Source organism: Hemitrygon akajei, chromosome 21, assembly GCF_048418815.1.
Source record: "Hemitrygon akajei chromosome 21, sHemAka1.3, whole genome shotgun sequence".
In the NCBI taxonomy this organism is placed as follows: Eukaryota; Metazoa; Chordata; class Chondrichthyes; order Myliobatiformes; family Dasyatidae; genus Hemitrygon; species Hemitrygon akajei.
In genome coordinates, this window is record NC_133144.1 from 70,729,701 (window position 1) to 70,746,888 (window position 17,188).

The 17,188-nt window shown below is 41.3% G+C and overlaps 1 protein-coding gene across 2 annotated transcripts in view; it reads right to left on the bottom strand.

The window, feature by feature from the left end:
• The window catches only part of LOC140714433 (vinculin), a 306,627-nt gene extending 296,835 nt beyond the window's left edge, over window positions 1-9,792 (bottom strand). Inside the window, exon 1 of one of the 2 annotated variants that reach the window (XM_073025728.1) lies at window positions 9,423-9,792. In XM_073025728.1, coding sequence (XP_072881829.1) covers window positions 9,423-9,590 — 168 coding nt within the window. In that variant the 5' untranslated portion in view covers window positions 9,591-9,792. The remainder of the gene's footprint in view (window positions 1-9,422) is intronic. The other variant, XM_073025729.1, reaches the window with a different exon arrangement.
• Window positions 9,793-17,188: the final 7,396 nt, after the last annotated feature.

A 17,188-nucleotide genomic window follows, 5' to 3' on the forward strand; every position in this document is an offset into this window, starting at 1 on the left:
TCTTCCGCTCTGAGGTCACCTGCCTGCGCAGACGTGCCTCTTTTATCCCAAGTAGTTTGAAAAACAAATCTGAACTTTTTCCCCGAAAAACTGGCAACTTACTCCTCTGCCTGCTTGCTGTGATTCATACAACCATTGTTGGCAGAATTTCAGATGGAGAAAAGGGCATACAGGAGTGAGACATACCAGCTGGTGGAGTGGTATCACAGCAACAACCTTGCACTCAATATCAGTAAGATCAAAGAGCTGACCAGGAACTTCAGAATGTGGAGGACAAGGGAACACAAACTAATCCTCATAAAGGCATCAGAAGTGTAAAGAGTAAGCAATTTCAAATTCATGGGTGTCAAGATCTCTGAGGATCTAACCTGGATATCAATGCAACTAAAAACGTCAAACAACAGTTTGAAGAGATTTGGTTTGTTACCAGAAACACACAAAAACTTCTACAAGTGTTCCATGGAGAGAATTCTGACAGGCCACATCACTGTCTGGAATGGGGGTGAGGGGGCTACTATGCAGGATCAAAAGAAGTTACAAGAAATTATAAAATTAGTTAGCTCGATCTTGGGTACCAGCCTCCATAGTATTCAAGACTTAAAATCATCAACCAATATTAAGGACCCCCATCTTAATGGGGGGGGGGGGGGCATACCCTCTTCTCATTGTTACCGTCAGGAAGAAGGTACAGAAGCCTGAAGGCACACATTTAGTGATTCAGGAACAACTTTGTCCCCTCTGCCATCCAATTCCTAAATGGACATTGAACCCATGAACACTACTCCATTATTTATTTTTAGTATTATTTCTGTTTTGCTCTATTAATTTTATTCTTAATATACATATACTTAGTGTAATTAATTTACTTTTTTTTTCTATTATGTATTGCATTGTACTGCTTCTGCCAAGTTAACAAATTTCATGATATACGCCAGTGATATCAGACCTGATTCGGATTCTGTAAGCTTGGTAGATAAAACTTTGAAAAAAATGTCAATACATTTTTCAAAAAGAATAAGCAGAAACTTTTTTTTTAAAAAAGTAGACATTTACTCTAACCAACAGAACTTATTGGAGTTGTTGGGTATAGTACAATTTTTTAAATTAATGAAGAGGGTGCAGTGGAAATACACAGGACTAAAGATTTGCCAGTTTTAGAAAAAGATTGGATAAACTTATGATTGATTATTGTAAAGTCAGAAACCAAAACTATACTTGGGTCAGGTGTATAAATCACGAGGAACAGAGACTAAGGCAAGGTAAAATCATTATTTAGAATCAAGCGGTTTCAAGAGTAGATGTAGATCATTTTTCCTACCCAGAGTACAGTAGTTATGTGAAATAATTGTAAAGGCAGAATCCTTCATCACACTTAAACGTGATCTACAGAGAAACACCCCAGTACTGAAAAGTGGCAAAGGTTTTTTTTTTCTGATTAGCACACATGGGCCAAATGGCTTCCCCTTACTGTATATTAAAAAAAATTACAATGTTAGAACTTTTTTGGCATTAGTACTTTTCCTCCCCACTGACAAAGTTACCATTCATCATCCATTTCCAGATTGTCTGATACAACTAAATTGCAAAGATACAAAGAGCTCAATACATCAATGTGGAACCAGTCTCCTCCTCTTTTTCTTTGGCTGTACAGCTCTCAGGCTCTATGGTAACAAACTCAACAACCAGTGACTACCACTGACTTTGTTACCAAAGAAAAATCTCTGGAATTAAGAGAGCTGGGGTGCCAGCAAAATTCCATCATGCACAACAGATAGTAATGAGGGACAGCACGTGAATCTATGTGATGCTGCTACATATGAAGCAGCTCCTACCCACTTTCACATCTTGGCAGAGAGCAACAGCTCTACTCATCGAAGCCTACCCAACACCTGCACTCACAAGCACCCTCACCTAAGGTGCAAGGGATTTCATTGCTGGAGAATGCCAGTGGAGGGCAGGAGTCACATCAGGTTCTTGGCAAAGCACACACAATTCAAGGACGTGCATGGATGGATGTACATGCCTCCAAGTTTGGACATTGACCAAATCACTTTGCAGCATGGCCCTAAGCAAAGTGCATTGTAAGACCAAGGGCTGGGGAAATTTTGAATTAAATGAATGATAAGCAAACTTTGATAAAGTGTAAAGCAGAATGCATGAGAAAATGTAATGAGGAAAAGGAGAATGGCTGAGAAACAAAACAAAAAAATCAGGGCTTCTGAGAAATGAAGGCTCCAAAATAAGTGAGGAAGTTTTAGCAAGATCTTTGATAAGGTCACACATGGTAGGCTGGTTGGCAATGTCAGATCATGAGATCCAGAGTAAGCCAAGTCAAATGGGCATAAAATTGGTCTGATGGAAGAAGTCAGATGATGGTAGTGAAAAACTGTCTTTCCAGGGTGGGGGCCTGTGTCCAGAGTGCTGCACATATTGGTTGAGTCCACTGAGTTCATGATAGACATTAGCTATTTAGATATGAATGGGAAGGTTACCAAGTTTGTGGCTGACAACAATATAGGTGGTATATTGAAATTGATAAGAATCTGAATGGCAGTTGAAATTTTACATGGACAGGGCAAAATGTTGCATATTAACAAGTTTAACTAGTGAAGGCCTTGTACAGTAAATGGCATGGCACTTCAGTGTTATAGAACAGAGACCGATGGGCAAGAGTCATAGAGAATCAGAGTTATACTGTTCATCAGTCCAAATGGCCCATGTCAATCACAGCATCCTCTTTGCTCGTCACAGTTGCCTGCATTCAACCCATAACTCTCTAAGCCCCTCCCCTCCATACACCTCTTAAATGTTGAAATTGTATAACCTCAACCACTTTTTGTGGCAGCTCATTCGAGGCAACCTCCGTGGAAAGTTACTTCTCAGTTCTCTCTTAAATCTCTTCTCCTCTCACCTTGTGTCTGTGCCCTTTCATTTTGGACTCCTCAACCCTGGAAGAAAGACAATGTCTGCCCACCCTTATTCTCCTATGCATCAAGGAATAAAGATCCAGCATGATAAATCTCTCCATATAGTCCAGACCCTTGAATCCTTATAAGTCTCTTCTGCACATTCTCCAGCTTGACAATGTCTTTCCTATAATATTGTGCTGCAGTTAAAGAAAATTTATTAATTAAGTACATATATGTCATCCCTGAGATTTATTTTCTTGAGGGCATGCTCAATAAATCCAATAACATAAGAAAAAAGAAATAGGAGCAGGAGTAGGCCATCTGGCCTGTTGAGCCTGCTCCGCCATTCAATAAGATCATGGCTGATCTGGTCACAGACTCATCTCCACCTCCCTGCCTTTTTCCCATAACCCTTAATTCCCCTACTATGCAAAAATCTATCCAACCTTGTCTTAAATATATTTACTGAGGTAGCCTCCACTGCTTCATTAGGCAGAGAATTCAACAGATAACCATAATATAATCAATGTAAGACTGTACTAAGTATGGACAACCAGTGTGCAATAGGCAACAAACGGCAAATACAAATAATAATAACAATAATAAACAAGCAAATAATTATCAAGAACTTGAGATGAAGAGCCCCTGAGAGCGAGTCTTTAGGTTACCCTCTCTGGTTCAGGAACCTTATGGTTGAGGGGTAATAACTGTTCCTGAACCCGATGGTGTGATTCCTGAGGTTCCTATATCTTCTTCCTGATGCCAGCAACAAGAAGAGAGCACAACCTGGATAAATGGGATCCCTGATTATGGATGCCACTTTCCTGCACCAACACTCTGTGTAGATGTGCTCAATGGTGTAGAGGGCTTTACTGGTGATGCACTGGGCCATAGCTACTGCTTTTGGTAGGATTTTCTGTTTAAGGGCATTGGTGTTTCCATACCAGGCTGTGATGCAGTCAGTCAATATACACTCCACCAAACAGCAATAGAAATTTGTCAAAAGTTTCAGATGTTATGCTGAATCTTCACAAGCTTTTAAGGAAGTAGAGGCACTGCCGTGTTGTCTTCATAATGGTATTTGTGTGTTGGACCCAGGATAGGTCCTCTGAAATGTAACCAGCAAGGAATTTGTGTACAAGATGATGAGAGGTATTGATCGTGTGGATAGTCAGAGGCTTTTTCCAGGGCTGAAACGGCTATCACGAGAGGGCAGTTTTAAGGTGCTTGGAAGTAGGTACAGAGGAGATTGTCAGGGGTAAGTTGTTGTTGTTGTATTTTTATGTAGAGAGTGGTGAGTGCGTGGAATGGGCTGCCAGCGATGGTGGTGGAGGCGGATACGATAGGGTCTTTTAAGAGACTCCTGGATAGGTACATGGAGCTTAGAAAAATAGAGGGCTATGAGTAACCCTAGGTAATTTCTAAAGTAAGTATGTGTTCGGCATAGCATTGTGGGCCGCAGGGCCTGTATTGGGCTGTAGTTTTTCTATGCTTTATGAATTTAAAGGTGCAGACCCCATCCACGTCTGATGAAGTCCAACTCATGAACCTTTGGTTTCCTCCTCCTGAAATCAATAAGCAGTTCCCATGTTAGCCTGGCTTATGCTAGTAGAGCTAGTGCTGTACAGCAGAGAAATAGTCCCTTCAGTCCACCACATCCATGCTGACCTTTTTGCCCACCTACATAATCCCATTTGCCCAAATTTTGCCTACATTCTTCTATACTTTGCCTATTTGGGCCCATTTCTAAAAGATGTTTTGCCATTGGAGAGGGTTCAGAGGAAATTTACAAGAATGATCTCAAGAATGAAAGGGTTAACATCAAACATAGAAGCATTGCCACCCTCTTTCAATGAGGCATCTATTATTCTTCTTTTTAAAAAGGGCAAAGACCCAACAGAGTGTTCCTCGTACAGGCCGATCTCTCTGCTCAATGTTGATGTAAAGATCTTAGCTAAAGTGTTGGCTCATAGATTAGAAACCGTTATTCCCTCCATTATCTCTGATGACCAAACAGGCTTTATTAAAAACCATCTCCCTTTTTTTAACATTCGGCGTCTATTTAATATTTTATACTCAGTTCCAACTGGGACTCCTGAATGTGTTATCTCCCTTGATGCGGAGAAAGCATTTGACCGTATAGAGTGGAACTACCTTTTTGCAGTCTTAGAAAAATTTGACCTCGGCCAAAGTTTCATCTCTTGGATCCAATTGCTGTACCTGTGTCCTACTGCTTCTGTTCTAACTAATTTTCAGAAATCCCAAGTATTTAATCTCAAACGTGGCACCCGTCAGGGATGCCCCAAAGTCCCTTTCTCTTTGATTTGGCTATAGAACCTCTGGCGATAGCATTTCAAAATTGTCCTGAATTGACCGGGATTTGGAGAGGGGGTGTTGAGCATAAAGTTTCTCTCTATGCTGATGACTTATTACTCTTTCTCTCAAATCTGTCTACATCCTTACCTCTAATGTTTTCACTTCTTGACCAGTTTAGCCAGATCTCTGGCTATAAACTCAACTTACATAAGAGTGAACTTTTCCCAATTAATAAAGAAGCACAAGAACTAATATTTCGTGATCTCCCTTTTAAAGTAGTCCATAATCAATTTACTTATCTTGGAATTACAGTCACAAGGAAGTTTAAAGATCTCTTTCGTGAAAACTTTGTCAATCTTTCATATGCTACAAAACAGAGTCTGGTACAATGGTCACCTCTATCTATGTCCTTGGTAGGTCGTATTAATGTTGTTAAAATGTATGTTCTCCCCAAATTTTTATACTTATTTCAATCTATCCCAATTTTTATTCCTAAATCTTTTTTTGATTCCTTAGACTCTATTATTTTGTCATATCTGTGGCAGAATAAGTGCTCTAGAATTAATAAAATCCACCTCCAAAAATCTAAAAAAGAGGGTGGCATGGCTTTACCTAACTTTCGCTTATATTACTGGGCAGCTAATATACGTTGTGCTGCCTTCTGGTCTTTCTTCCACGGTCAACCCGAGTGCCCTAACTGGGTGGCAATGGAGTTGAGCTCCACTAAAGAACTATCTATATCTGCACTCTTGGCTCTGCACTCCCTAGCAGTCTGCCCAGATCAATAGCTAATCCTCTGGTTAGACACACTTTGCGTATATGGGCTCAGTTCAGGAAATGCTATGGTTTCCAGGGGTTTTCCGTTTCTAGCCCTGTCGCACATAATCACCTTTTTTTACCTACTATGTACGATTCAGCATTCTATGTTTGGTACAGTAAGGGCATTAGACATTTTAAAGATCTCTTCATTGATAATCACTTCGCTTCTTTTCAGCAGCTCTCCGTTAAGTTCAACCTGCCTAACGCTCACTTTTTCAGATATCTCCAAATCCAACACTTTACTGCTCCTTTAATTCCTAACTTTCCTGAAATGCCTGCGAAAAATGCTATGGACCTATTTCTTTCCATAAATCCACTAGGTAAAGGTTTAATATCAATTATCCGAGATAAACTAGCAGCCTTACGACGGGCCCCTGTGGATAAAATTAAAATGGCCTGGGAGCAGGATTTAAATATCTCCTTATCCAAGGAGAGCTGGGACTCAGTTCTCAAATCGGTTAACTCAACCTCCCTTTGTGCTCGCCATTGCCTCTTACAGTTTAAGATTGTTCATAGAGCCCATATGTCTAAATCTAAACTATCTCGATTCTACCCTGGCATTAGTCCACTCTGTGATAAATGCAAGAGGGGCGTGGCCTCTCTCATCCACATGTACTGGTTCTGTCCCAGCTTGGAGAAATTCTGGAAAGATGTCTTCACTACATTATCGGGTATTCTGAACCAGCACCTAGAACCTAACCCCTTAATTGCTCTGTTCGGTTTTTGGGGCGAGACAGATTTATATCTGGGTCCGACCAAATGCCGAATACTATCCTTTGCCTCTCTCCTGGCGAGACGCTTGATCCTCCTTAGATGGAGAGATGTTGCCCCGCCCACTCATGCGCAATGGCTTAACGACATTATGGCCTGCTTGGACCTCGAAAAAATTCATTATTCAGTTCTTAATTCGGATCTAAAGTTCCATAAGGTCTGGGGACCTTTTATCGAGTACTTTCATAACTTTCCTCTTGACTAGGGTTTTTTTTTTCCTTTTTTTTCTTCTTTTCGGTCCCTTACTTTCAGCTCCCTTTTTTTTCTGGTAGCAGGCATTATTATCCTCTGTTGCTAAGTGTATTCACAGCCTGGGAGTTTGACTGTCTGGACTTATACTCTTTATACTGTGTGGTGGTTGGTCTGGAGTTGTTGTTTTTTTCTTGTGTTGTGGGGCTTGGGGAGGACACTAAGCTCACTTGTCTTTAATTTAGGTGCTTTTTTGTTAAATTCTCTTCCTTTGTAGCATATTGTTATTGTATGCTTAATCTTGCACTGTATTAATGCTCCCCATTGGGATTTGGGGTTTTTAATTTTGTAAAATGTTTTGAAAAACTAATAAAAAAATTTAAAAAACAAACAAACATAGAAGCAGAATTAGACCTAATCCATCATTTGAAGAGTGTTTGATAGCTCTTGGCCTGTACTCACTGGAGTTTAGAAGAATGGGGGGGGGGGGGGGGGAAGAACATAGAACATAGAATAGTACAGCACATTACAGGCCCTTTGGCCCACAATGTTGTGCTGACCCTCAAACCTGCCTCACATATAACCCCCCACCTTAAATTCCTCCATATACTTGTCTAGTAGTCTCTTAAACTTCACTAGTGTGTCTGCCTCCACCACTGACTCAGGCACTGAAGAGAAGAGAACCTCAGTGAAAACCACTAAATATTAAAAGGCTGAGATGAAGTGGATGTTGGCAGGATATTTCCAATAGCAGAAAAATCAAGGATCAGAGAACATAGCCTCAGAACAGAAGGGTGTCCCTTTAGCCAGAGGTCAGTATATCAAGGGTTTCATTGCCTCAGGCAGCTGTGGAGGCCTAGTTGTTTGGTACATTTAAAGTGCACTTTGATAGTTATTGATTAGTACAATGTCAAAGGTTGAAGAAAGCAGGAGAGTGGTGGTGAGAGAGAATACAAATCAATCATGACTGAATAGTGCAGCAAACTCGAAGAGGCAATTGACTCAATTCAGCTCCTATGCCTGTTGGGCTTTCTTTAATTGTCTATCAAAATACATCTTAAATGTAGTATGTAATCAGAACTGATTCCACTGCCTTCTCTGGTACAGCATTCCAAATAACAACTGCATGTAAAAGAAACAACCTTCTGATTAATTTAAAAACCCCTCCCTGTCACCTAAACCTATTCTTCTTGTTTTTGTTATCTGTATCATGGGTACAAGATTTTGATCTTCTACCCTAAAGATCTCTCAATCTACTTACTCCAAGGAAAAAAACTCAACCTATCCATAATCTCCCCCATTACTAGAAGCACCTGTATCTAAACAACTTGCTGGGTGATATTCCTCTACAGAAATAGTAAACTTTGAGATCAATAGAGCCCACAGCACCAAAAAGTCAAGCAATGGCTATCAGTTTGTTTCTTTTATAATTCCAGATTTCCAAAACCCTCAATATTCTACTTTAACTTTAAGCTCTAATTATATAAAGTAAAAAAAGCGTTGCACATATTCAGTTAACCACAAATAGTCAGCACTTAATTTGATAATGGACAAAAAGCAATTAGCAAAATTGAACATGTTTCTGTGATGAAAACCATCTACGTGATAAATGAGTCAACTTTGCACATATCTGAAACACATACTGAAAACGCCTCAAATCGTTGAGTAACGCTATGTTCTTCAATATTGCCAAAAACATAAATACACACGTGGCGCAACAATAAATATTCCAATAAACTGTAGATTCATAAAAGGTAACCAGTTGTCTTTGGGCGTACCAACGCTTTCTGGTAGCTGTCATACAAATCTCTCGATCAAACCAACCACAAAACAAACTACAGTTAATAAAAAGGAAGAACCCTGGTTTCAAGGCTCGAGTTCTAAGAACATAACACTACAAAGTTTTATTCTTCTTGTTTTTAATCAGTCGCAAAATTTATGGTCACGATGGAAAATCGTTCCCGCAGGGGATGCCCCACCGTTTGCTTGTAAGAAACAAAGCCTTTCATAGCTCTGACATGGTTTGCTTTATACAATTAAAACATGAAGATATTAAATGTTTATGGAAATGCAATATTATGTACACATCCAGTAAAACATTATGCACATATTTAAATGAGATATCGGAACCATGCAGAACAACACGTCTAACTATTCAGTAGACCAAACTGTGTGTGGACCGTCTATTTATCAGTGGTGGAACTCGATCAGTCCAAAGTTGTAAACTGTATTCAACATCATCGTAGACTTATTTGGGAGGGAAATTCTTACTGTACTGTTACCCTAGCAGCAAGAAATGAATTATGGAACATTTATACTGGGAGCACCTTTGTCTTTGAAAACAAGATCCTTTTCATTGTGTTGCATTTTAAGTAGTGGTAGACTACAATACACCCAGATTAGAGAGGATATACTTACCCTCACCAAATTACTGACAGCAGCCTGTACAGCAGCAACCGGGCCCGTAAGATCAGGAATTGCTTTTCCATCCACTTCACCCTCTTCGTGCATAATAACCAGATGGGAAATTTGTTGAGCCACGGGCTCCAGGATACTTTCTATCGTCTTCGTATGAAACACAGGCATCGTTGCAACTCAAGCAGGACCAAGATCAAAGTGCACCCAAAGTTAAAGAGAAGAAGACGATGCTTCTAGTCAAGATATGTTCGAAATACTTCCGCTTTCGACTTTACAATACACAAGAAAAGAACACTTCCAAACGACTTTCCTCGAGCAAGTCTCCCTTCTAGTGGATACCTTCTCTCCCACCCCGCCCTTCGCCAATTGTCTAACGTCATCTTCGGCGAGAGTGCCCTCTCACTGGTCTGTGAGACATTCAATCAAATATGGGGCACGGTTTTCTTTTTAATTCCGCCCCTTAGTGTGCGTCGTTTCCGGCGGGATTGGAGAACGGGCGTTGCTTCTCTCTTGGACCTTCTGAGTGCTGGTGACGTAAGGCGGTCTACTTCCTTAAAAGGGAATTCTGTCCTCTGGTATGGAATGTTTGGCGCTGTTGAAGTGCGGCTGAAGTCACTTAAGGCGTAGGCAGACTCTCCAGACCATCTTCTACCTGTAATTCCATTGAACTGGATGGTAATGAACGGCCATTTTTGATTCGAGCGTTTGGAGATATTAGCAAAAAGACTCAATGCTAGGGCAATCCAGAATTCCAGATGAGAAACCTGTTTGAGGTCCCGAACACAAGAATATCTGCAGATGCTGGAAATCTAAAGAAACATACACAAAATGTTGGAAGAACTCAGCAGGCCATGCAGCATCTATGAAAAAGAGTAAACAGCCGACGTTTCGGGACAAGACCCTTCATCAAGACTGAAAAAGAAGGGGAGAATGCGAAAATATGAAGGTGGGGGGAGGAGTGGGAGAAGGGAGGAAGAAGTAGAGGGCAGTAGGTGATAGGAAACTGGGGGAGGGGTGAAGTAAAGGGCTGGGAGTTTGATGTGAAAGTGGTAGAGGGCTGGAGGAGGGGGTAATCTGATAAAAGATAGAAAACCATGGAAGAAAGGGAAGTGATGGACAGGTGAGGAGATAAGTTGAGAGAGGGAAATAGGAATGGAGAATAGTGGCAATAGAGGCAATTTCCAGAAGTTCGAGAAACTAATATTCATGCCATCAGGTTGGAGGCTACCTAGACAGAATATAAGTGCTCCTTCAACCTGAGTGTGACCTCATCTCAGCAGTAGAGGACCATGAACTGATGTTGGAATGGGAAGTGTGATTTAGCCACCCATTACAATTCCTATTCCAACATATCAGTCCATGGCCGCCTATACTACCACGATGAGGCCACATTCAGGTTGTCAAAAACACTGCGTGCTACTCTTTTACTCTTGCCTGATGGTATTTTCCATTTTGGTTCTTGTCTCACATTAGATGTTTTTCTTAGCATTTCTTGTACTGGGGAGTTTGTTGGTCTCATTAACAACTCATTGCAAGATGAAGAACACTGTAACTGCCAGTATTAAACCATTTTACTTACCCTATCTCAGGCTCTTTAACTCCTCTCTCCCCCATCTTCTCACTCATAGCAACTTGGATCTTTCCTTATCTCAATCACGCTGAAGAGTTTTGAAAACCTGAAATGTTGACTGTTTCTACAAATGATGGTTGAATGCTGAGGTTTTTTTATTCTCTCCAGCATTTACTGTTTATTTTAAGTTAGGTTTGTCAGATGCATAAATGCATTTCTGTACAGGTGCAATGAAAAACTTGCAGCAACAACAAAGCACACCGCATCATACAAGCAGCAATCACAAGAAAAACAAATTGTATACTTCTTGACACAAAATAATCCATTTCAATATAAAGCAGCATTTATAGTTTTGTTAAACTATAGTGATTGGGGTTTTGCTGGTTATTTCAAGAATCAAATGGTTAAAGAGAAGTAGCTTTCTTGAACCTGGTTGTGTGGGACTTGAGGCTTCTGTACATATTGTCTGATGGTAGCTGTGAAAAGATGGTGTGGCAGAATATGGTTTTCTTTAATGATGGATGTTGCCTTCTATAGACAGCACCTTCTGTAGGTGCTACCAGTGGTGAGGAGGGATGTGCCTGTAATGTGTTTTACAGAGTCTTGATTAGTAAATGTGTCAAAGGTCAGGGGAGAACACAAAAGAATGGGATTGAGGGGGAAAATAAATCAGCCATGATGGATCAGATTTGATGGGCTGAATGACCTAATTCTGCTCCTGTGTCTATAACCATATAACAATTACAGCACGGAAACAAGCTATCTTGGCCCTTCTAGTCCGTGACGAAAGCTTACTCTCACCTAGTCCCACCGACCTGCACTCAGCCCATAACCCTCCGTTCCTTTCCTGTCCATATACCTATCCAATTTTACTTTAAATGACAATACCGAACCTGCCTCTACCACTTCTACTGGAAAGCTCGTTCTACACAGCTACCACTGAGTAAAGAAATTCCCCTCGTGTTACCCCTAAACTTTTGCCCCTTAACTCTCAACACAATAGACAATAGGTGCAGAAGTAGACCATTCGGCCCCTGGAGCCTGCACCACCATTCTAAGATCATGGCTGATCATCTACTATCAATACCTGGTTCCTGCCTTGCCCCCATATCCCTTGATTCCCCTATCCGTAAGATACCTATCTAGCTCCTTCTTGAAAGCATCCAAAGAATTGGCCTCCACTGGCTTCTGAGGCAGTGCATTCCACACGCCCACAACTCTCTGGGAGAAGAAGTTTTTCTTAACTCCTAAATGACCTACCCCTTATTCTTAAACCATGCCCTCTGGTACTGGACTCTCCCAGCATCTGGAACATATTTCCTGCCTCTATCTTGTCCAATCCCTTAATAATCTTATATGTTGCAATCAGATCCCCTCTCAATCTCCTTATTTCCAGCGTGTACAAGCCCAGTCTCTCTAACCTCTCTGCGTAAGACAGTCCGGACATCCCAGGAATTAACCTTGTGAATCTACGCTGCACTTCCTCTACAGCCAAGATGTCCTTCCTTAACCCTGGAGACCAAAACTGTACACAATACTCCAGGTGTGGTCTCACCAGGGCCCTGTACAAATGCAAAAGGATTTCCTTGCTCTTGTACTCAATTCCCTTTATAATAAAGGCCAACATTCCATTAGCCTTCTTCACTGCCTGCTGCACTTGCTTATTCACCTTCAGTGACTGATGAACAAGGACTCCTAGATCTCTTTGTATTTCTCCCTTACCTAACTTACACCGCACAGATAATAATCTGCCTTCCTGTTCTTACTCCCAAAGTGGATAACCTCACAATTATTAACATTAAACATCATCTGCCAAGTATCTGCCCACTCACCCAGCCTATCCAAGTCACCCTGAATTCTCCTAACATCCTCATCACATGTCACACTGCCACCCAGCTTAGTATCATCAGCAAACTTGCTGATGTTATTCTCAGTGCCTTCATCTAAATCGTTGATGTAAATAGTAAACAGCTGTGGTCCCAATACCGAGCCCTGTGGCACCCCACTAGTCACCACCTGCCATTCTGAGAAACACCCATTCACTGCTACCCTTTGCTTTCTATCAGCCAACCAGTTTTCTATCTATGTCAATATCTTCCCCCCAATGCCATGAGCTCTGATTTTACCCACCTATCTCCTGTGTGGGACCTTATCAAATGCCTTCTGAAAATCGAGGTACACTACATCCACTGGATCTCCCTTGTCTAACTTCCTGGTTACATCCTCGAAAAACTCCAATAGATTAGTCAAGCATGATTTGCCCTTGGTAAATCCATGCTGGCTCGGCCCAATCCTATCACTGCTATCTAGATATGCCACTATTTCATCTTTAATAATGGACTCTAGCATCTTCCCCACTACTGATGTTAGGCTGACAGGATGATAGTTCTCTGTTTTCTCACTCAATCCTTTCTTAAAAGGTGGGATAACATTAGCCATTCTCCAATCCTCAGGAACTGATCCTGAATCTAAGGAACATTGGAAAATGATTACCAATGCATCCGCAATTTCCAGAGCCACCTCCTTTAGTACCCTAGGATGCAGACCATCTGGACCTGGGGATTTGTTAGCCTTCAGCCCCATCAGTCTACTCATCTCCGTTTCCTTCCTAATGTCAGTCTATTTCATTTCCTCTGTTACCCTATGTCCTTGGCCCATCCATACATCTGGGAGATTGCTTGTGTCTTCCCTATTGAAGACAGATCTAAAGTACTTATTAAATTCTTCTGTCATTTCTCTGTTTCCCATAACAATTTCACCCAATTCATTCTTCAAGGGCTCAACATTGTTCTTAACTATCTTCTTTCTCTTCACATACCTAAAAAAAGCTTTTGCTATCCTCCTTTATATTCCTGGCTAGCTTGCGTTCGTACCTCATTTTTTCTCCCCGTATTGCCTTTTTAGTTAAGTTCTGTTGTTCCTTAAAAATTTCCCAATCATCAGTCTTCCCACTCACCATCTGTCATACTTCCTTTTTTTTAATGCTATGCAATCTCTGACTTCCTTTGTCAACCACTGTGGCCCCTTTCCCCTCTTTGAATCCTTCCTTCTCTGGGGGATGAACTGATTTTGCACCTTGTGCATTATTCCCAAGAATACCTGCCATTGCTGTTCCACTGTCTTTTCTGCTAGGATATCTGTCCATTTAACTTTGGCCAGCTCCTCCCTCATGGCTCCATAGTCTCCTTTGTTCAACTGCAACACTGACACCTCCGATCTGCCCTTATCCTTCTCAAATTGCAGATAAAAACTTTTCATATTATGGTCACTACCTGCTAATGGCTCCTTTACTTCAAGTTCGCTTATCAAATCCTGTTCATTACACAACACTAAATCCAGAATAGCCTTGTCCCTGGTCAGCTCTCGTACAAGCTTTTCCAAGAATGCATCCCGTAGGCACTCTACAAACTCCCTATCCAGGGGTCCAGCACCAACCCGATTCTCCCAGTTCACCTGCATGTTGAAATCCCCCATAACTACTGCGACATTACCTTTGCCACATGCCAATGTTAACTCCCTATTCAACTTGCACCCAATATCCATGCTACTGTTTGGGGGCCTGTAGACAACACCCATTAGGGTCTTTTTGCCCTTACTGTTCCTCAGTTCTATCCACACAGACTCTACTTCTCCTGATCCTATGTCCCCCCTTGCAAAACTCATGTCCTCTTGTTTGAATCTCCCCTACTCTCAATGAAAAAAGCCTATCCACATCAACTCTATCTATCCCCCTCATAATTTTAAATGCCTCTATCAAGTCCCCCATCAACCTTCCAAAGAATAAAGACCTAACTTGTTCAACCTTTCCCTGTAATTTAGGTGCTGAAACCCAGGTAACATTCTAGTAAATCTTCTCTGTACTCTCTCTATTTTGTTGACATCTTTCCTGTAATTCGGTGACCAGAACTGTACACAATACTCCAAATTCGGTCTTACCAATGCCTTGTACAATTTTAACATTACATCCCAACTCCTATACTCAATGTTTAATGTAAGTTAGATATGGCCCTTGTGGCTAAAGGGATCAGGGGGTATGGAGAGAAAGCAGGTACAGGGTTCTGAGTTGGATGATCAGCCATGATCATACTGAATGGTGGTGCTGGCTCGAAGGGCTGAATGGCCTACTCCTGCAACTATTTTCTATGTTTCTATGTTCTGATTAATGTAATTCATACTCTCTACAGCTTTTTGTGTTCCTGTACATTCAAATTGCTTTCCCAGACTGTAATGCAAATTGTCAGATATTTTCAACAGTACATCTGTAGAAATTTATTGAAGAGTTTAGTGACAAGCCAAGCTCCTTAATGTGCCTTTTAAAAACTAAAAAGAAGCCAAGATGCTGGTGGACTTTCTTTTTAATTACACCCACGTGCTGTGCCAAGACAGGCTGTCCAATATGTTACTATACAAAAATTTAAAGGTACACTCTCGACTGCTGATTTCAGCCAATATAAACTGGTACATGTTTACCCTCTTTCCCTTTCTTTCATTCAGCTCCTTAGGTTAGACATAGTGAAAGGTTGTTTTACTGGCACCACTGATCCAGGTGATCCATCTTGCTCCAGTAAGTTGGCTTTTGCCACCTGTGATTTGTTCAACAACTCTAGTGTCTTGGTGCATTTGCAGATGGCATTAAAGCGGTGCTTAGTCACAGTCTTTTGTATAAAGAGAGTAGAGCAGGGAAGCTAAGCATGCAGCCTTGAGGTGCATCTCCGTTGATCGTCAGTGATGAGTGACCCAATTTCCCTCAGGATTAATAAAGTATGTCTGTCTGTCTGTGTGAGGTGATGTTGTTATCAATCCTCAGTGAGAGATATCAGCCACTGAGGAAGTCAGGTATCCACATACAGAGGGATGTATGGAGGCCCTGGTCTGAAAGCTTGATCATGAAATTGAATGGGATAATTGTATTGAATGCCAAGCTGTAGTTGATATACAAATGCAACTTGACATAAAATTTCCTGTTAATTAGAGCAGAGAAAAGCCAGAAAAATGTCACAAAATGGCAATTAATCAACACCTTCTGTGGTAATAGGGAGCTTGGGGTACATCACGTAATCTCTGAGGAAGGAGCAAACACGAGGAAATCTGCAGATGCCGGAAATTCAAACAACACACACAAAATGCTGGTGGGACACAGCAGGCCAGGCAGCATCTATAAGGAGAAGCACTGTCGATGTTTCGGGCTGAGACCCTTCTGAGGAGACTCTGAGGAAGGATGTGGTTTGTGCTGTAAGACCATAAGACGTAAATGCAAAATTAGGCCATTCAGCCCATCAAGTCAGTCCTGCTATTCCATTATGGCTGATCCCAGATCTCATTCAACACATAACCTTTGATGCCCTGACCAATCAGGAAACTACCAACTTTTGCTTTAAATATACCCATGGTCTTGGGCTCCACAGCTGTCTGTGGCAGAGCATTCCACAGATTCACTATTCTCTGGCTGAAAAAATTACTCCTTACCTCTTATCTACTGAATTTTGAGGCTGTGCCCTCTAGTTCTGGTTACCGCACCATAGGAAACATCATCTCCACATCCACGTTATCTGGTCCTTTCAACATTTGGTAGGTTTCAGTGAGATTCCCCGCCCCACCCCGCATACTTCTAAATTCCAGTGAATACAGGCCCAGAGCTGCCAAACGCTCCTCAGATGTTAACCCCTTTATTCCTGGAATCATCCTTGTGAACTCCCCTGGACTCTCTGAATGACAGCACATCCTTTCTGAGATATGGGGCCCAAAACTGTTAACGATACTACAATTGTGGCCTGATCAGTGTCTTAAAAAGTCTCAGCATTATCTCCTTTTTCTTACATTCTAATCCCCTTGAAATGAATGCCAACATTGCATTTGCCTTCTTTACCACAGACCAACCTATAAATTAACCTTTTGGGAGTCTTGCATGAGGATTTCCAAGTCCCTTTGCACCTCTGATGTTTTGAATTTTGCCCCATTTAGATAATAGTATGCCATTTTGTTCTTTTTACTAAAATGCATTATCATACATTTCCCAACACTGTATTCCATCTGCCACTGTTTTGCCCGTTCTTCCAATTTGTCTTGAGGTCTGCAATTGCAATGCTTCCTTAGCACTACCTACCCTTCCACCTATCTTCATATTATCTGCAAGCTTTGCCGCGAAGTCATCAATTCCATTACCTAAATCATTGACAAGCAATGTAAAAAGTAGCAG